The 21,747-nt window shown below is 42.6% G+C and overlaps 1 protein-coding gene across 1 annotated transcript in view; it reads left to right on the forward strand.

The window, feature by feature from the left end:
- The window catches only part of LOC137625278 (uncharacterized), an 82,736-nt gene that overhangs the window by 37,143 nt on the left and 23,846 nt on the right, over positions 1-21,747 (forward strand). The window contains exon 4 of the mRNA XM_068356078.1: positions 8,749-8,946. Coding sequence (XP_068212179.1) covers positions 8,749-8,946 — 198 coding nt within the window. The remainder of the gene's footprint in view (positions 1-8,748; positions 8,947-21,747) is intronic.

The following is a 21,747-nucleotide window of genomic DNA, read 5'->3' on the forward strand; positions in this document are numbered from 1 at the left end:
ATGCCCTAGGTAACAGGACATTGCTCCCTAGAGACGGACCATGCCAACATATGATCAGTGCCCAAGCCCCCTCTCCACCCAAGCTAGGATCAGGGAGGGCTAGGCAATGGCTGCTGATGACTGAGCAGGTAGACCTATAGGCTTCCCCTAACACCCCATCCTTAGCTCGCAAGGATGACGAGGATACAAACACAAGAAAATATTGGGCTTGACAGGACTCGAACCCCTGTCCGGTGATCGCCAGGCAGGGATGTTTCCAAAAAGCCACTTAGACTTCTATTGAAATAAATTTCCTCAGAGGAAATAGCCCTTAATGTTGTTCCCATTTTGTGTTTTTTTATAATATTTATACTTAGTACAGTACCCTCTTTTGCCATAATTTTGATTTGCCCCATGTCAATTGAGGCATTCTGAGAGTCAAGCAAACTGTCCTAATGACTGAAAAGATTCTGCATTGCTCTTTCATTGAGTAGGGTACATTTTGCTGGCGAGTCAATTACTGTAATCTGAGGTACTTACCTGTATCATCACAGTATTTGTTTGAAATACTGTAGTTTGCTACTCTAGTATTTTAGTTGTGCCTGTATCATCACATTTTTTTGGATGAAATATACTACTTGAGTGCTCTGTGATGTGACTGTGTCCAGGTGAACCTGGGACAAAGTCTGCCAGGTTTGTGACATGACCATCCATCTATCCTTTTCTGCTTTCTTTTTATCTACTTAGGCCATGACTGTTTGCAGTCATCCCCTAGTGATGAGTGTTGGTTTTGGCTGCTTCTCCAGTGGACTGAGTTTGCTAAGAGGAGGAAGAAAAACTTCTAGAATCGTTTGAGCAGCTTCTTGTTAGTCCTTTCGTTGAGTGCAATTATATACTTTGGCCTAGACCCGAAGCTTAGCATTCCCCAACAAAGCAGGCAAGAACCTTTTTCGACTTTGTAGCTGTTACCAGTGGGCCTTCGAATCCTGAATGAACATGAAGTAGAGGAATTCGATCAAAGTCTTTCTAACGGTTCTCCTGGTTTTTATTGTCAACTCTTCGTAGAAAAGTCGACTAAGTACCTACAACCCATTCTAAAAGTAAGAATGTACGATCAGCCATCAGAGAAACGGCAAGTAATATGCTGTCAGCCATTAAAGAAACGGAAAGTATCGTACAGTTTGCTAGCAGGGAAGACTTCTCACGCTCCGTTAACCCGAAGGATAAGCTCACCCAGATACATATTCTTCGGTCCATTATTCTCCTCTTCTCTATGCTTTGGTTTCTACTGTAGTTTAAAACCAGAGCTCGAGACTCCCTTTCACCTTGAGCTTTTGCGTAAACTTTTCTGATACCTACTAGTTTGTGAGTCTCTACTGCGGTTTTCTCAACTATGGGCTCGTTCTGTCCCTCTCCAGGAAGCAATGTTCTAGAACAAACTGTTTAACTTTTGCCATGATCAGAGAATCATATTTCTTTGGTAACCAGTCCCATGGCTAGGCATAAATAAGGACCAGATTATGCTGATAACATAGTGAATATTCTTGTTAGGAAATGGATGGAAGGAATTCATTCTCTCCTACACGATAAAGATCTGGCTGGATGGTAACACTCCTTTGTAACTTCCTTCGTCATGGTAGACTAGGTCCATACGGATTCCCACACCAGTGATTGCTCCAGGATTGTTGAAAGCATCGTACACTTCTAAAAGGTTAAGATCGCAACCCGATCTTTGGTCAGACCGTCTCTATACATTTTTGCTTCCAGAAGGCTAGAATCAAAGAAAATTGATTGGGTTTTCTTATAGATTTTTCCTTCGTCAAAATCCTTTTGTTATGTAACTGTAACACAAACCTATGCTATTTATACGGGTATTGCTTTTGGCGAAGCTGAAATTATGAGCCATTAGAATTTAGCGAGGGTTAACTACCCATCCTGCTAGTTAGCAGGTTGGTAGGGGGGTTAGTTAGCTACCCCTCTTACTCACTCCCCTGTGACTGTATATCACTTTGCTTTTGGCTCGGATGGAGAACAGTTGTTGCCACTCTTCCTCCTCACCCATTTTTGGACCGCCAATAATCATTGTTTTATTTTACCATTTCTTTCAGTTTGTGTGTGTGTTTGTGCCTTCCTGCCTACCATGCGTACCTGCCATGGTCCCAAGGGCCGTTCCTGTGGTACCTTTATGTCTGCAGAGGGCACCGATCCCCACCTTATGTGTCGGGCTTGAAGGGGGTTGTGGTGTGATGAGAGTAATGTTTCTCAAATGCCGGGAGTGGTCTGCCTCCCGGTGGGAAAGGTTCGGACGTCGGAAAAAGAAGAAGGCCAAGCAGGATTCTTCTCCTTCGAAGGTTTCTTCGAAGTAAAAGAAACCTGAGGCTTCTTCTGCTTCCCGATCTTCGTCCAAAGCTCCTGCTCAAACAGTTTCTTCCGGGGAACTGTCGATTAGTAGTGCAAGCCATTTAACTCCTGGACATCCTCGGTCCTCGAGAAACGGTGTTGCTTCCCCGAGTGAAACCGCCCTGGCTCCCCCCCTCCCCTTGAATCCTTATTTCTTTCTCCAGGTTTGGCCGTTCCTGGGTTTGCTCGGCCTGCCTTCTAAGGGAGATGTTGCTGCAGCTGCTTCAACGCTGGTTTACAGCGTTTGTTGGTGTCGGAAGTGAATCCTTTGACCGTGGTCGGCGTAGTGGTGTCTGAAGAATAGTCTGCTGCCCTGCCATTAGACTGTTCTTGCCGTGTCCTCTGCTTCTTGCGTTGCTGCCGAGGACTGTTCTCTCCCCCTTGTTGACCATTCTTCGGGGATGGAGTAAAGTCCAAGGCATGTCTCCTGCAAGTTATCACCTCTCTTGTTTGCAAGAGAGGCCACATATAGAGACTAGTCTTTGGAGGCCTGCTGATCCTCCTGCTCCTGCGGAGGAATGTCACCATCTTTCTCGTCATGGTTCTTCTGGTTCCCGACCTACGCCTGTTTCTCCGGACTTGCCTGCTCGTCAGTGACCCCGGTTCGTGACTCCCTGTCGAGGATTCATTCACGATCTTATGCGGATGTGTGCCCTTCTAAAGGGCACATCCCTTCCCTAGGTCATCGTTCGGCAGCACACCGACCTACTGCTCACTGATCACTTGCTGGCCGACCTCCTGCTCAACGTTCTACTGCTCGTCAATCTCTTCGCCAACCTCCTGGTTGCCGATCGTTACCTGCTTGCTTTTCTCCAACTCGCCGAGGTCTCTGAATCGCAAATCTCTGACCCTCTGATCTCCCGCTCGCTGATTACCGACACATCCATCGCTTGCTCACTGATCTTCCTGTCACCGATCACGTGCTCGTCAACCTCGCCAATCACCGAAGTAGTGTTCACCAACACACTCCTCACAAATGCTACGTTCGCCAGAGCGTCAGTCCCTGACTAGTCAATCACTAACTCGCCGATCGTCAAACCATAGTTAACCGTCTCGTCGTGTTTCAGCAGTTGGCCCTGCACCAACTCTTCAGCGCTCGCCAACGCGTCAGCAACCTTCGGTCGCCCACCGGCCTTCCCATCGCATACCAGCAGAAGAGAATAGACGTCGTCCATGCGTTATTTGCCAGTCATTGGCTAGCTCTTCCAAGAGATATCCCGTCGAACAGCATAACCCTTCTCGCCAGGTAAATACGTGTGAGCACCCTACCTCAGATCCTCTTGACTCAGACCATCAGCATACATTGGAGCTCGTAGCTAGAGGTAAGCAACTTTCCAGGCCGTCGCGTCGGGTATTCCATCTTCGCAACCTGCGGAAACTCCCTGGATTCCTTTGGAAAAGTCTTCCTTATCATTGGATCCAAGGTGAAGATTCACAGTTCTGTCTCCCCTGAAGAGGGAAAGAGGAGTCTCTGACAACATCTCATCATCTATGGTCAAGCTGACCCCAGTCAGGATGTCTAAGAAGAGGACTAACATCACTGGTTCCTCTTCCCCTCGCCCTCTTGCTCACTCGTCACCTCAGTCAAGAGGCACCCGCAGGGAAGAGTATGCCAGACTCTTTCCAGCCATCCCCTATACCGGAAGTCCCACGAAACAGCAGCGTTATGACCTCGGAACCTGTTGAGGTTTCCACCCTTCCTTCTACGGGTGGCCATCAGAGGGTTCCACCATCAAAACCTTCGGTACTGGATACCTTTTTCCCTTGTAGGAGGGATCGTAAAGACTCCAAGACACTGCTGAAATCGTCTTTGAGGAGGCCTAGACCAGCTGAGGGGTCAAACCGTCATCTAGTAGCTCCAATACTGACCATGACCCACCCCGAGACGAGGCCTCGGCAGTAGATGAGGAAGATCAAACTTCCAGTTTTTCTTTAGCAGGTGAACAGAGGGAGTCAGAGCATGCCTTTTAGCAAGTTCAGGCTTTTATGAGGACCCTCAGTGGGTTGGCAGAAGACACTGTCATAGATAGTGTCTTTGGCACTCGGAAGCCCCCGAAATCCAGTGCAGCTTTGCCCTGGTCTCAGGGTCTGAGGAGTGCCCGGCGTATGGTTGCTGCACAGCTCTCAATGTACTCTGCATCTCTCCATTCGGGCTCATCCTCCAAGCAACTCCCGCATCTGGGTGTCCAGCAGAGGAGATACTGTACTTTGAGGTCCTTGATGAGCACCGCCCGGCTCTTCCTCATCACCATTTCCTAGAGGAACTGATGAAGGGGGTCTTTCTAGAGAGGCTTTCTAGTCGTCAAGTCTTTTTCTTAAGTAGGAGAAAGTAGCAAAGTATGCCATGCAGGCTACTTTGTGGCTATATCTTTGGTTTGGATCTGTTGAGACCCTGTTGTGGTAAAGCGCAGGGACTCGATAGCCGAGAGGTTCCATCACCCAAGTCCCAAATGTCAGGATTGGAAGGCTCCAGAATTCCTCTCTGGAGGGTTCCTTGTTGTTTGAGCAAAGCGACGTCAAGCAGGCTGCAGAGAGATGGAGAAAGTCCCACCAAGACTCCCTCCTCCATAGGGCCCTGACATCTCAACCCTACAAACTACCAGCTCCTCCGCAAACCAGTCAACCAAAACCCTCGACGAACAAGATTGTAGCAAAAGACAAGGTGTCTAAGATGCCCTTTCCTGCCAAGGACAGGAAAGGCTCCAAGTCCTCCTGTGGAGGGAAACCACCTAGAGGTGGCGACTGTGGCCACAAACACTAGGATAGGCAATAACCCTGCTTGTCCACCAGTTAGTGAATGCCTACATCGCTGCTGGAATAGGTGGATGCAGCTCAATGCCGAACCCTGGACAATCTCTGTGATTTGTGCAGGGTATCGCAAGATTCCAATGTCAAAAAACTCCTTTGCGATGGGATCAGTAGAGGGGCCATGCTTCTTCAGTCGATGTCTTTCTTGTAAAAAAGACATCTGGAGGCTGGAGACCAGTCATCGACCTCTCAGCTCTTAACCCTTTTACCCCCAGGCTCTTTGGGAATTTCCAACCCTTAACCCCCAAGGGGTTATTTTATTCCCAGCACATTTTGCAGTATATTTTTTTAAATTGCTCTAACAGCCTTAATTTTTGTCATAGAGAGGTCAGGTTGGTCTCATTCTCTTGGAAAATGCCTGAATTTTTATAGCATTTTTTTGCAAGGACGTACCGGTACGTCCATGGGGGTAAAGGGATGGGTTTTGTGAAACGTACCAGTACGTCCTTTGGGGGTAAAAGAGTTAACAAGTTTGTCAAGCAAACCTCGTTCAGCATGGAGACGCAGACTCATTCAGACAAGCGGCAAGACCGCAGGACTTCATGTGCATACTAGACCTGAAGAACATATACTTCCAGATCCCAATCCATCCGTCTTTAAGGAAGTATCTGAGATTTAGTCTGGACAACAAGAAATACCAGTTCAAGGTGCTGCACTTCGATCTTTCCACAGCACCCCAGGTTTTCACGAGAGTTCACCCTTGTGTCATCTTGGGATCACAGGTTCGGCATCCTTATCCAATGTTATCTGGATGACTGGCTGATCCTAGCAGACTCACTGACAACCCTTCTTCAACACAAGACAAGCTTCTGGGGCTTTGCCAAGATCTGGGGATTATGGTAAACCTCAAGAAGTCATCCCTGCTTCCCACTCAAAGACTGGTATATCTAGGAATGGTTATAAACACCAACCTGCACATATCCCTCCCATAAGACGACAGTGTAGGTTGCAAGACCTTTTTTCAAACTAGAGGAACTCCCAGCCCAGAGGTGGCTATTTCTACTCGGCACCTATCATCTCTGGCTCGTCTTGTTCCCAATGGCCACCTCAGGATAAGATCCCTCCAGTGGCAGCTAAAGTCCAACTGGAATCAGGCCTTCGATTCCCAGGGTGTTCTGATCCCCATGGGACCGGAGGAACAGAGGGACCTTGAGTGGTGGGTGGCAGACAAGAATCTGCTGATGGGGGTCGATCTACTCATCCTCCCCCCAGACTTGATGCTCTTTTCAGACACATCAAAAGAAGGGTGGGGGCCCCACGTGCTGCACCACACGACCTTTTTGAGATGAAGGCTATCTTCCTGGCCCTTCAACAGTTCCATCAGTTCCTGGTTGGTCACTCAATGGTGGTTATGAGTGACAGCACCACAGTAGTGGCTTACATCAACAAGCAAGGAGGTACTTTTTTGCAGTAGAGATACTGAGATAGGCAGAAATCCACTCTTGTCTCCCTCTTAGCTCACTTCATTTCTGGCAAAAGGAATATGCTCACCAACAACTTGAGCAGAGTAACTCGGATAGTGGATTCTGAATGGTCTTTGGCTCATCTAGTAGCCAACAAAGTCCTGACATTGTGTGGTTCTCGGACTGTGGATCTGTTTACAACGTCCCTGAACTTCAGGCTCCCGTTATACTGCTCCCCAGTCCCAGAACTTAGCCAGTTGATGGGGTGATAGTTTTACGCAAGATTCATTCCAACTAGAGAAATGTTATGTCAAATATGCTTCAGTAACTCCTTACACTTTCCTGAGTAGCAGAAAGGCTTTTTACTCACTTGGTATCGCCATTAAAGGATCCGTTCACCTCCCAGTAAGCTGCTTTCCCATTCCATGGAAATCGGTAGCATTCTGGTCACCTTCCAACAGACCAGATCCTCTTGATACCTTAGCCTCTCCCCATGCTTACTTGGCTTACTGATATCGATCTGTCGACAATATAGGTTTCAAGTTACATTAACGGCTCTTGAATTGCCACACTCCGGGTGACATCCGACTTACCTGGTGCTCCTATAACTTTCGGAGGCCTTACTCTTCTTCCATGACTGCCTACCAGTTTTCTGGGAGGGACCTAGCCTAACACGTGCGAAGTTTCCGTGGTCAGATAGTCGGGAGGTTGAAAGGAGTCATTGCTTTTGCTCCTGTGCAGGACTAAAGTACATTGATAAATCCCAAGTCAGTAAATCAGCCAATTTGGTTATAAGGACTTTTCGCCCTTCCTTTGATTGAGTTTCCTAGTAAAGGTCGAAGGTTTGTATTATGTATAGGAGCAAATCACAAGTTCCACTACCTGCCTCGGTGAATCTTACGCTACCTGGTGGGCGTGCCCTACCCGCCACCTGCCAACTAATCCTACCACTTTGTTAAAAGTTTAAACTGCCATCCTAGCTGTGCTTAAGACCTTTCTCTAATGAAGGTCTCTTGTTTGTATGGTTAAGGAAAACGCTAATTGATTAATAAATTTTTGATTGTTTCCTAATTATACAAACCAGAGTTCAAGATATACTTCCCATCTCAACCCCAGAAGTCCCAGGCCTAAGTTCAAAAGTGAGTGTTTTGTTTTCTCTCCACCTGCCTGTTATAAGTTCTTTAAAATGTTTAAATGTAAATTAATTTAATTCTTAGTAGCCATTCCAGGTTCGTAAAGTCGTCATTATTACTATTATTATTATTATTATTATTATTATTAATATTATTATTATTATTATTATTACTACTACTACTTCTTGCTAAGCTACAACCCTAGTTGGAAAAGCAGGATGCTATAAGCCCAGGGGCCCCAACGATGAAAATATCCCAGTACGGAAAGGAAACAAGGAAAAACAAAATATTTTAAGAACAGCAACAACATTGAAATAAATATTTCCTATATAAACAATAAAAACTTTATTCTATCTAATTTCTCTTCCTCTTGTTTTGTTAATGGGCCCGATTGTACCCTCAAGCAAGAGAACTCTAACCCAAGACAGTGGAAGACCATGGTACAGAGGCTATAACACTACCCAAGACTAGAGAACACTTGTTTGATTTTGGAGTGTCCTTCTCCTAGAAGAGCTGCTTACATAGCTTAAGTGTCCTCTACCCTTACCAAGAGAAAAGTAGCCAGTGAACTTCTATTATATGACTCAGGTTTGCATGATTAGGAAAAATACAAATTACTTTAGAAATTTGTGATTTTCCTAGAAAATTGTAGACTAATTTCAAAGCAGTGGGAAGAAAATGTGAATCAATATACTGTGGTGCCACTACTTTTGAAAATCACAAGTTGATCAAATCCTTTAAATTTTCCCCACTGGTATTGCTGAATGATCTAATGATAATAGTATATTGATAATGATAATTATACTCTATAAAAGTTTACTTTAACCAGCTTACATATTGCCAACACTTTTCACAACGATTATTGTCAACCAGTCACTGAATAGAATTCACCATTTCAAGATGATTTAGTCGAGATGATATTTATGTACGTTTATGTTAAAACCAGTTTGTGAATTTCAGGTGGAGCCACTGACTAGCATATTATTTTCTTGCTGGAATCAATCAAATTTAATTTTATTTTACAGGATGATTTTTTCAAGATGAAATTAAAAACCTCCATTAATAACTCGCACGACGTCATCCGGCGAGACTTTTCATGGAGCAGAACTTGTCTGATTCTCAACGATAAACTGCTGGCCGATTTGAAGGGGCTCCTGCAGACCAAAGTGCCAAAGCTTCTCGTGTTTTTGCATCAAGTCTTTCCCAATACAGCCTTGGATAAGGTGAGATCCATCATAGATATTAGTCCTTGCATGTCATGTAAAAAGCAGTGTAGTACTTGTATCATGCATTTTTAACTAATTTCATTAAAAGTACAAACCCATTATATCTGAAGCTTAGTGCTGTATCCAAAAGCTAGGAATATTAGAGCCACAAGTGGTTTATGTTATCTAATATCCTTTCATATATTTTCCACACTGAAAAGGACTGGTATTTGGGATGTATTTAGGAAGTACCGTATTTTCCTTGTCATAAGACTCACTTTTTTCCCCTTAGTGTTATCTTAACACTAAGGTAAAGTTGTATAGGGCAGTTTGACAACTCTCAAACACCTCAGTAATGACATACAAACACACGCACCAGACATAAAATATAAGCCTACAATCATCATTCATATGTAATAAATAAACTTATTTTGAATGCACTTTCTTTAATTAATGAAGGCAACTAGAAACTTTTTTTCTTTTTGATGGTCAGCTGATGACTCACCAACACATCTAAATGCAAAAAATGCCAACTAATGGTATCCAAGCAGACGCCGCTACGATGTATTACTTGTTGATGCAGTATTTTTATATTTTCTCATATTTTGTTGATATTTTGTAATAAAGCAATAATTTGGGGATGACTTTGTTGCATGGTTTCTGAAATAATACAGATAGTTGTTGCTGAACAGAAAACTGAAAAAACATCTCACTGCAAGTTGAGTCACACAGTGATACCAAGTTAGCTGGAAACTAACTAGACCTATAGTCAATTTTTTTTTAGCGAGGCAGATTTGCACCGACTCGCACGGGTGCCCGTTTAGCTCGGAAACGTTTCCTGCTCGCTGATTGGTTGGACAAGATAATTCTAACTAATCAGGTAGCAGGAAACTTTTTTCGAGCTAAAAGGGCACCACTGAGAGTCGGTGCAAATGTGCCTCATTAAAAAAAATTGAGTATAGTCACACAAACCGCTGGAAAAAATATTCCTCTTCCCAGCAGTACAGGGACGACAGGAACGTTGCTTGAGTATCTGCGAGCATTTGCCCGCTTCAATAGGGAACATCGGCAACAGATGACACTGATATATTACGTGCATGTCATCCGCTACTTGCTTACTCAAGTCAGTGATGCCAGATGGAAATATTTCTCCAGTGTTCTTTTCAAACTATGATGGGTGTTTATTATCAGGCATGATACAAATATATGCTACACCATGATTAAAACAAAATTTAGCATTGAAAAAAAAGATACTCACGGTTCTTCTAATTCCATTTAGACTCACGATTATGTAGTATTTCCATCCTTCTTAGGGGAATTTGGGATCTGACACTCCTCCTTAGGGGAATTTGAGATCTGACAATCCTTCTTAGGGGAATTTGGGATCTGACAATCCTTCTTAGGGGAATTTGGGATCTGACACTCCTCCTTAGGGGAATTTGAGATCTGACAATCCTTCTTAGGGGAATTTGGGATCTGACAATCCTTCTTAGGGGAATTTGGGATCTGACAATCCTTCTTAGGGGAATTTGAGATCTGACAATCCTTCTTAGGGGAATTTGGGATCTGACAATCCTTCTTAGGGGAATTTGGGGGTCTGACAATCCTTCTTAGGGGAATTTGGGATCTGACAATCCTTCTTAGGGGAATTTGAGATCTGACAATTCTTCTTAGGGGAATTTGGGATCTGACAATCCTTCTTAGGGGAATTTGGGATCTGACAATCCTTCTTAGGGGAATTTGAGATCTGACAATCCTTCTTAGGGGAATTTGGGATCTGACAATCCTTCTTAGGGGAATTTGGGATCTGACAATCCTTCTTAGGGGAATTTGGGATCTGACAATCTAGTAAGGCTAACTAAAGTCCTCAAAACAATTGTAGCAATGCCGTTGACATGTAAAACAAGAAGCCTATGTTGAATATATTGCCCCTCAAGCATAAACTATGAATTAATTGTTCTTTTTTTCCTCAAGTTTATCGATGCAAAGTGAAGGTGAAGTTGTATATTGAATGTATAGATGATTATAACTTAAAATACATGTGTACTTCATTAAAGTCTGAGATTATATATTGAAACAGGGCCTAATAGTGGATAAGGCCACTTCGAGATGCCCTTATTTTACTAATGTAAGCACAAACTTGTACCTCTAAAAAAAAAAATAAACACATTAAATGCAGAAAATTTAGAGCATCTTTTCTGACCATATCTCTAGATAGTATGAGAAAAATGTGGCTGTTAACAAGCCTGAGACAATTTTAGACCACCCACCACCAATCTCCCCACCTATAGTTTAGTCTCAGGCGCACAGGTCCTATTCCGGTTGTGTGTTTTTTTTTTTTTTGCATATTCAGTAAGTTATATTTGCAATATTATACAGTATATACATTAAATACACAGCCTAACCGTAACTTGCATTTTGCAGATGTGTGTAAAGTCTCAAGATTAGCCATATTGTCCCAATGCACAGACAAATTATTTTTTAAAAGTTATAATTCAGGAAACGGGATAAGACGGAGGCAAATCTGATCTTTCAAACTTACATGTATTTGAACAAAGTGTTATTACATTATTTCTGAGCACTTCATTTACGTTATCAAAGTCACTAGTTCTGGTTAGCGTGGTTAAACAGTCTTCATATTTAAAAGATTTTCAAATGACTATTAAACATGTGCTCTTACATCAATTAAATACACATCATCGATCGGGCAAGACTACAGCTGGGAGACCAAACAAAAGTTACTTTACATTACACCAAGAAAAATACAAGTCAAAAAGGCTTATCTTGGGTGCCCTCGGGCACAACGGAAGGACGTTAGCCCTTAATCATGGCTCTCTTCAAACTGAAAACAGGCGTGGCAGGCTATCAAGACGTGATCCTTTGGGCGTCATGGGGTAGGTGCCATCTTGCCTATGGGGTTCTATGTATAGGTCCCTTATTCAAATTGAGAGCAGTTTCTACTGGTCTCCTGGCTGTAGTCTCCCCAACATCCTGCAACGACAAAAGTGGAGACAGGAAAAAGATTTAGTCATCATGTATAAGACGTCAACAGCTTCTTGACGCCAATGGGTGCTGAGTCTATCTATTCTCAAGTGTAGGCAGCAGAAAAGGTCATTAGCATGACCCCAAACGGTTTCAACACTGTTTTATTTGTGACAATATTCTAAAGGTGATATACGCAGTCGGGTGTTTAATGATAGTAATAAATACATGTGAGTATTAAATTTCGTATTCACTCTTCTCGTGTAAAGGAAGGGAGTCCTCAGCGTATGAGAAAGTAGATGAAGAGGCAACAAACTAAATATGTATAAAAAAAGGATATAGGTAGTCTAGTGATCAATACGATTTAATACAATATATGGAAAATCACTAGATGAATAATAATAGACCAAATAGACCAATTATTGGATAACTATTATAGTACAGTAATGTAATTTATGAACCCTCTGAAATACCAAATCCTGTTGAGTTTTTTTAGCCAATTAGTTGGGTGTGTCAGCAATAGATGGCGCTGATCGGGTGCACAGGTTTTATATAGGTAGGCTTTCCTGTCTTTCCTCTACTCTTTGCCTTGCAAAATTCTAGAGAATTCTTTATTTCATCAATAATTAATTTAATATGAAATGTGTGCATGAGGAATTTAGGAAATATTACTGGAATTTTAAATATTAAACTTAGCCGGTGAATATATAATGGCTGACGTCTCCGACGGCTCGACAGATTCCAAAAACTCACGAGCGATCGCCGTGAAGGTTGCGGGTGTGACCACCAGCGCCGACTATCGGCCAGATACCACATATACTTGTCAACATCTCCAGTTCTTCTCTGTCGGTCTTGTCGACAAGTTGGTTCCACTCGCTTTATGACCTCGAGTTTTCTACCGAATTGGTGAAGTACTTGGTTTTGGTTTTATTGCTTTCGCCGTGTTGGATTATTCAATACTATCTTCAAAAGAAATGCTTTTGAAAGGAGAGGAAAAGTGTTTTGCCCTTGCTTTTTTTTTAATCTCTGGTTTTTCCATAGAGAAAAGTTGGCCGACCCTTCCCTCAGTGTACGGAAGTGTGTTTAAGGCTTTTAGTAATTATTTTATCACTTTATAAATTATTGTTGATATTTATAGATTTTCCTCTATATATTTTATATCTCACCCGCCTTTATTAGGCCTCTTCGATTAGCTTTCCATTTATACTAAACATCAAGATAAATTTTATGTTTTGTTTATATGCGGCCTTTACCTATTCCTTGTAGGCGGTCCTAACTTGGAAAACGAAGTTAAACAACGTTGAGCCCATTCAACTTTTATTTTTGTTAAGTTTAAATCAATTGCTCTGTAAGAGTTATGAGATGAATTTTTTTAGAAAATATTTTAAGAAATATATTCTTTGAATAGTCTTCGTGCTGTTTTTTCAAAGATGAACTAACGTTTGGTTTATTTATGCTACGCAGTTTGCGCTCTATCGTTACGATAGAGAAAGAGAGAATCACGGTTTCACTTTGCAGAAAGAGTAAATCGATTTTGACGTTTTGTTCATTCTTCTTTCAAACTGAAGTGTTTTAGATACTAATTTAAAGGAACTTGTTAATTTTCAATTTCTTAGTCCTTTCAGATTTTTCCTTTGGTCAAATAACCTGTTATTGACGAAGGGTGAGTGGGCAATTCTCTTGTGTGTGACAAGAGAGAGAGAGAGAGAGAAAGAGAGAACGATCCGATCTTTATTCTCGTCCCAAGTCTCTGTACAAGGAGTTTGGGAGCGATTACGTTGTTCTCGATTCAGGTTTTACTCTCGTCCCAAGTCTCTGTACGGGGAGAGAGGATAAAACGTTTTAGTTTTTATTCTCGTCCCAAGGCACTGTACGGTGAGAGATTGAAAACGTAGTCCTTAGTGAACTAGTGTTTAGTCTCCTCCCCAGTCACTGATCTTTTTAACTTTATATATTTCTGTTTTATTCGATATATATGTATATGTTTATTGATTTTTGCATGTGTGTTTCATTTTGTACTAATGTGCTTACATTATACGACTCATTTCGCAATTCTAACCTTTTGATTTAAGGGAGAATTGCGTGCTTCAGGTAGAAATCAGTTTTATTCATGTCTAATGTGAAATTATTGAAAAATACGATATCAGTGAAGTAAGTGCAAAAAACATGTTCTGTGTTGCGGAGGGTTCGTTTGTTCGTGCTTGTCACTTGCCTAGTCCGAGACCTCTTTCAGGCTCCCCTGCACCAGGGAGAAGGAATGTCGTAGGACCTAAGGGAGTGAGGAGTGTAAACCAACGAACAGACGTTCCCTCAAAGGTATCAGACGTTGCTCGGCAAGCACGTCCTTGCCATAGGACAGGAGAGACGAAGTTTCTCCTTGTCTTCCGATGATTCGTCTCTTTAAAAGCCTGGGCGTATAGTTTCGAGACGGTTGAAACGTTTATTAGTTCCTTCAGAACAAGTTCAACGTCCTAGCTGTAGTCATAATAAGAGTCCCGTTCATAGCGATGACGTTCATGTACAGACGTTTCTGCCACAGACTCGACGTGACGTTGAGCGGTGGACGCCGTGGACACAACGTGACGTCGAGTGTCAGTCACCGTAGTCTCGATATAGCATTGATCAGCAGTCACTGCTGTTTACTACGTGACGTTTGAACGTCAGCCACTGCAGTCACAGGTTGATCCGAAGTTAAATATGCTGTTAAAGCTTTCTTCTTCAATAGAAGCTTTCGATCCTGTTCCTGTGCGAAAGGATCCTTTGCTTTTTGTACGTCACGGTTCTGGGATACGTGATTCGAGTCTTCAACCTTCTAGACGAGCTTTGTTACGCCACGCTGACGTTATCTCTAGTGACAGCTTTGCTGTTAAGCGAGATGCGGAGCATAAATCTCCATGTAACTTTGATCGCTTTGAACGTCAGCCACCGCAGTCACAGCGTGACGTTGAGATGCAGAACGTGACGTTGAGCGGTGGACGCCGTAGACATGACGTGACGTCGAGGGTCAGTCATCGTAATCACGATATAGCATCGAACAGCAGTCACCGCTGTTACTACGGGACGTTTGAACGTCAGTTACTTCTGTCACGACGTGTAGTAGAATAACATTCTCTGCAGTCACAACGTGACATCGACCCTCCAACTTTAACTTCTGTTCATATACAAGTGGATGTAGCCTGTCAGGCTTTTCCTTCACGTCATTCTGAATATAAATCTCCTTCTCGCAAGACTTTAGTTTTATCAGATGATGTGCCTTCTGAAGAAGTTGATGACCCCCTTTCAACTAATGTACCTTTGGGGAATCATTCAGAAGAGGAGTAACCTAGGGTTGTCCTACAATCCCTTGTATTTTAATTATGAATTTCTTTAGTGAAATTTTGTTCTAGACTTTCTTCGACGCCTGCTTTTACGAAGTCAGTTCTCTCTTGTTCTTCCAAGAGGGCCATGCTCTTACTGGGAGACTGGTTGGAATCCAGGAGAAGTTTAGGAAAGTCTGCTTTTGCTTTTCCTCCTTCTTAATTAGCTTCTCGCTCGGGCATCTGGTGTGACACAGGAGAAGCTCGAGGAGAAGTTCTCGGCTTGGGAGTACCTGCCTCTGCCCAGGGAGACTTCTTAAGCCTTGTGGACTCTCCTCGTCGTCTAGCCATGAGACGCTCCAAGATTTTATGGTCGGCTTCAGAGCTAGACCATCTCCTGTTAGGAGTTTTTTCGAGCGTTTGAAGTTTTTATTTGTTGGATTGGTCCCTGGGAGCCTTAAGTAAGAAGGTCTCTCCAGCTGTCAATGTATTGCTGTACAATTATGTCATGCATGAACAAGGCTATCAGGGATGGCTCCAATGATCTGACAGCCACGTTCACTGCAGGAACAAGGCTATCAGGGATGGCTCCAATGATCTGGCAGCCACGTTCACTGCAGGAGTACTTAAGATGTAAGTGCGCTCAATGTGTTCATTGTCAAGACAAAGTTCACGATGAAGACTACCAAATCTGTCTTGGCAGCAGTAAGAGAAGGCGACTGGATGGTCTCTCTCGACCTTCAGGATGCATACTTCCACATCCCGATTCATCCAAACTTTCAACAACATCTGAGGTTTGTGGACGGGAAAGTAATGTACCAATTTCGAGCACTGTACTTCGGCCTCATTCCTGCTCCTCTTGTTTTTACAAGGCCCTTGCAAAATGTAGCAAGCTTTCTACATTTTTTGAGGATTCTGAGCCTCCCTTTATTTTGACGACTGGCTAATCAGGGCGTCGTCATTATATCGCTGTCTGGAGAGCCTCTAATGGACATTAGACGTAACCAAGGAGCTAGGTCTCATAGTGAACGTAGAGAAGTCGTAACTTACAGTACCCCATCCCAGACTATTCTTTATTTGGGAATGGAGGTACAGTGTCTGATTTTTCGGGCCTTTTCGTCTCCCACAAGAATGGAACAAGCTCTGTTAAAAGTCCTTCACTTGCAAGAGAAAAACAGTTGCTCTGTAAGAGTTTGAACTAGCCTCGTGGGAACTCTTTCATCGCTGGAGTAGTTTATCTCTCTGGGGAGACTCAACCTATGCCCTCTCCAATTTCACCTAAACCATTGGAACAAGGAGAAGGGCTTAGAGAGTATCTCTTTCCCAATCTCCAACTCAGTCTAGACATGTCTGACTTGGTGGGACAGCAACATCAGACTTCGAGAAGGTCTTTCTCTTGCGATCAAGAACCCAAACCATGTGTTGTATTCAGATGCATCGGATTTGGGTTAGGGAGCTCCACTGGACAGTCTGGAATGCTCGAGTTTTTGATCCACGGATCAGAAAGAACTCCATTTAAGGCAAGTAACATCTCTCCTTTGGCGAGATTTGTGCAAGGAAAAATGAATGTCTTGGCGGACTGCCTCAGCAGAAGAGGACAAATCATCTCCATGGAGTGGACGTTGCATAAGGCTGTGTGCGAGAAGCTATGGATGACATGGGGTCAACCCACCATAGATCTTTTTGCGACTTCACTGACAAAGAGGCTCTCGACTTACTGCTTTCCAGTTCCAGATCCAGAGGCAGCCCACATAGACGCTTTCCTGCTGGACTGGTCTCACCTGGACGTTTATGCCTTTCCACCTTTCAAGATCCTAAACAAGGTGCTGCAGAAGTTCACCTCTCACGAAGGGACCAGGTTGACATGGGTTGCTCCACTCTGGCCCGCGAGAGAGTGGTTCACAGAGGTACTTCTATGGCTGGTAGACGTTCCAAGAAGTCTGCCGTTACGGATGGATCTCTTGCGACAGCCTCACGTAAAGAGATTTCATCAAAGCCTCCCCACGCTTCGTCTAACTGCCTTCAGACTATCGAAAGACTCTCTTGAGCTCGAGGGTTTTCGAAGGAGGCAGCTAGAGCGATCGCGAGGGCTAGAAGATCCTCTACCTTCAGGATCTATCAGTCGAAATGGGAGGCATTTAGAGACTGGTGCAAGTCCTCCTCTATTTCCTCTTCCAAGTGCCTCTGTAGCGCAGATTGCGGATTTTCTGCCTTATCTGAGAAACGGTCGCTCCCTCTCTGCATCCACCATTATAGGCTACAGAAGCGTGTTAGCTTCTGTTTTCAGGCATAAGGGTTTGGATCTTTCTAATAACAAAGATCTCCAAGACCTGCTTAAGTCTTTCGAGACTTCCAAGGAGCGTCATATTTCGACTCCTGCTTGGAACTTGGACGTGGTCCTACAGTTCCTTATGTCAGACAGGTTTGAACCATTAAATTCAGCCTCCCTGAAGGATCTTACCCTCAAGACACTTTTTTTTTTTTTTTGGTGAGCTTGGCTTCGGCTAAAAGGGTTAGTGAGATACATGCTTTTAGCAAGAACATCGGCTTCTCCGCTAATAAAGCAGTATGCGCTCTTCAACTTGGTTTTTTTGGCCAAGAATGAACTTCTGTCTCGTCCTTGGCCTAAATCATTTGAAATCCCCAGTCTTTCTGAGATTGTGGGGAATGAAGTTGAAAGAGTGCTGTGCCCCGTTAGAGCTCTTAAATTTTGTTTATCCAGAACTAAACCGCGACGAGGTTGTTCAGAGGCTTTATGGTGCTCCGTTAAAAAGCCCTCTTTGCCCATGTCTAAGAATGCGTGGTCTTATTTTATTAGACTTTTGATTCGGGAGGCACACTCTCAATTAAGTGAGAAGGATCATAATTTATTTAAAGTCAAGGCTCATGAAGTTAGAGCGATAGCAACTTCTGTAGCGTTTAAGCAAAATAGACCCATTAAAAGTATTATGGACGCGACCTTTTGGAGAGGCAAGTCGGTTTTCGCTTCATATTACTTGAAAGATGTCTAGACTCTTTATGAGGACTGCTACACACTGGGACCATTCGTAGCAGCGAGTGCAGTAGTGGGTGAAGGCTCTACCACTACATTCCCTTAATCCCAATATCCTTTTAATCTACTCTTGAAATTTTTAATCTTATTTTGGGTTGTAGGGGAGGCTAAGAAGTCTTTCGCAATCTTTTTGATTTGGCGGGTGGTCAAAATATTGTTTCTTGAGAGCGCCCAGATTAAGGGTATTGATGAGGTCCTGTTATAGGGGTGTTCACCCTGGTTATAGCAGCTCCTGGGAGTCTTTCAGCATCCTAAGAGGATCGCTGGGCTTCGTGAGGATAGCGGACTAATGAGGCAGAGTAATAATCAGAGTCTGCTTCCTTACCAGGTACCTATACTTAAGTCTGTTTTTTGAATAGTTGTCAAAAACTCTTGAGCATATACGCCTTTATTGTATTAATACTGGTCTCTACCCACCACCATTGGTGTGAATCAGCTATTATATATTCACCGGCTAAGTTTAATATTTAAAAATGATATTTTGATTATAAAATAAATTTTTGAATATACTTACCCGGTGAATATATAAATTAAAGGCCCTCCCTTCCTCCCCGATAGAGACCTAGGGGACTGAGAAGAACTGGAGATGTTGACAAGTATATGTGGTATCTGGCCGATAGTCGGCGCTGGTGGTCACACCCGCAACCTTCACGGCGATCGCTCGCGAATATTTGGAATCTGTCGAGCCGTCGGAGACGTCAGCCATTATATATTCACCGGGTAAGTATATTCAAAAATTTATTTTATAATCAAAATATAATTTTTACCAAATATTACCAAAATTTCATCAGGATCATTTGGCAACACTGCTTTCATGTAAACAAACCCTTGGAAACATTGTTACTGTGGTAGCAGCTAAGACTGGTTTGGTGGTTTTTTATATTAGTATGTAGCAAAATTTAGAAATTTACTGTGCTAGACGGAAAATCACACTAAAATTGCTGACTAGGAATTGCTGCTATGATAATTTGTGAAATCCTCAATTTCTTCTTTTCCAAAAATTACTTGGCTGAATATAGGGTGCATCTTACCACTTGTAGCATCTTGTGCCACGGGAAATACGGTACCTCTTCATTTCTCAAATCCTTGGCAGGTCAGTATCCTAGTTGAGGGTCAGTCCCCTACTAGAAGGCCATTCCCCTATTAGAGGCTCAGTTCCCATGTAGTTCAGTCCTATACAAATAGGTCAGTCGTCCAGTGGAGGAAAAAGGTCAGGGGGTCTGTGGAATGGTATTGCAAATATCTAGCTGTTAACGACATCATTCGTAGTTCATTTGATATTTGGATAACCATTTGTTTGTCTTTTTACTCAAGTAGCTTATTACTTTCGTGATTTCTTTTCAACTACAGTATATACATTTCATTGGAAAAAACTTTTCTCTAAAATGAATCTTTTACCCTTATACCCCAAAGTAAAAGTTGCTCCTAAAAGCCTTACTGCACGGAGTTGCTCTCGTGGATAACATTGACTGTGAATTTCGATACCAAGTATCAATTGAACATGGCAAAGTAATATTAAGTTAATGTATGTCCCTTTTCCATATAGCTGACACCGTGTTGGCTTTTGATATTTTTAAGCGCACGGCTTCTGCTTGTCAAGTGCTGCCACACATGTTCAGGAAATCCCTGTCCCACTTGTGCAAAATTCCTTTGCTGAGTACCAGTTAATGTTGGCAAGAGTTTCTGTGAAAGATGGGAGTTTTGAATTTGAGGAAGTGATGGGATTGAAATATTGATTACTCTATTAATAAAACAATGTTAAAGATAAATTTTTAAATGTTTCCACTCACTCATGACAGACAAAATTAGTCTGCTCAAGTTAACAAACCTAAGAAATGTTTGAGAAATATAATGAAAATACAGAAATCTTCACCAAAAATAAGATACTGTATTTCCAAACTACTGATTCAAGTGAACTCAACAATTTCACATTATCTGTTTACAAGTAGTAATAGCACATCAGTTATTACAACCAATGGGGCCGGTGTCTTCCTCATTAGTCGGTACCTTTGCTCTTAACTCCTGAGTTGAGGGTATTCTGTACATCTACAACAGACACATCCTGATGGACATTATCCTCAACATCTTGAGTGGGTTTATCATTATCACAAATGTTATATCTCCTAGGAGGTATAACATGATGTCCCGAAAGTTGGAGACTACTCTTTACTGTTTTCACATTGGTCACACTGGGTTGACACATGAGTTTCGGGTGACTGGCGCACACCAGCCATATTGCGACGACTGTTCGGTACCCCTGAAAGTGAGGCACATGTTGACCGAATGCCCCCCACATATAGCACCCAAAGAAATAGATATCTGTTTGAGGCTCAAGGTGAGGATGCCAGTTCATCCTTGCCAAGATTCTTTGGCAGGGTGTGTTGTACTATGGTAGCGGTGTTTTTAGATTTATTTCAGAAGCAGGTCTTCTGAAAGGTATTTAACTTTTATAACGGCATCTTTGCTCTTATGGTTTTAAATTTAATTTACATTGATTTTTTGTATATAACAAATACTATCACCATCAATGACCTTCGATGTCAGGATGCCAGAAAAAAAAATCAGTCAATTGTCATTATCAACTATTTAGTTCTTATAAACGAGTGTTGATGAAGTCTTCAAAAGTTATAAATGATTGATGGAGTGATATACAATAACTCCATCACCCCGTTTAACTTTGATGCTATTGATATGATCTTGAAATCATTACAGGTTCTTTTAATAATGTTTCCAACAACAACCATTGAAATATGGGAAATGAATATAAAAAGAAACTCGTAAAAAAAATACAACACTTTTATTCACAAACTTACATAAAGAAAATTAATGTTACTAATTCGTTTACCTTAACTGACAAATTAAATCAATCAAAACATCAATAGAAAAGGGGAACAGTCAGTCAGTAATACTTAAGGAATAGTTTTCTGCAGCTGTTGAGACGATACTAGTACGGAGACTTCAGGCTTGAGAACGTTGCAGGAGGGCGGCTAAAGTTCAAATGAAACTGGCACGATGACCGGATTCGAAGACGTCACAGAAAGGGTGGCATCAAGATGGGACATCAGTGGTCTTCTCCAAGAATTTGATGATAGTGTTGAACTAAGGCAGGCTGTAGGCAGTGCTGGCTACTTCTCGTCACAAGCAGGGAGGGCCGGCTGCTTCAATTTGTCTCTGCCTCTCAGCCATAACAGGCTTTTGGATATAGGCATTTGTTGTCTGAAGGGAAGGTTAGAATCTGGCTCTATCAGACTTCTGGTGTTCTCTGTTTCTTATCTCGTTAGGACTTGGCTCTCATCTGCTTCGGACATAGTTCCTCTCTTGTCTTATTCCTGTCCTATCTCTCTTGGACAATCTCTTCTTGAAGTTTATATACCCATGTATGGGTGTAGTTAATTACAGTGGGCAGTGGTCATTTCCATAGAAGGCCTTTTTTAAACAATTTTGCATCTCTATTGGCTTCCTCAAAAACGGCCGCTTCGATCACGCCAT

Source organism: Palaemon carinicauda, chromosome 32, assembly GCF_036898095.1.
Source record: "Palaemon carinicauda isolate YSFRI2023 chromosome 32, ASM3689809v2, whole genome shotgun sequence".
Taxonomy (NCBI): Eukaryota; Metazoa; Arthropoda; class Malacostraca; order Decapoda; family Palaemonidae; genus Palaemon; species Palaemon carinicauda.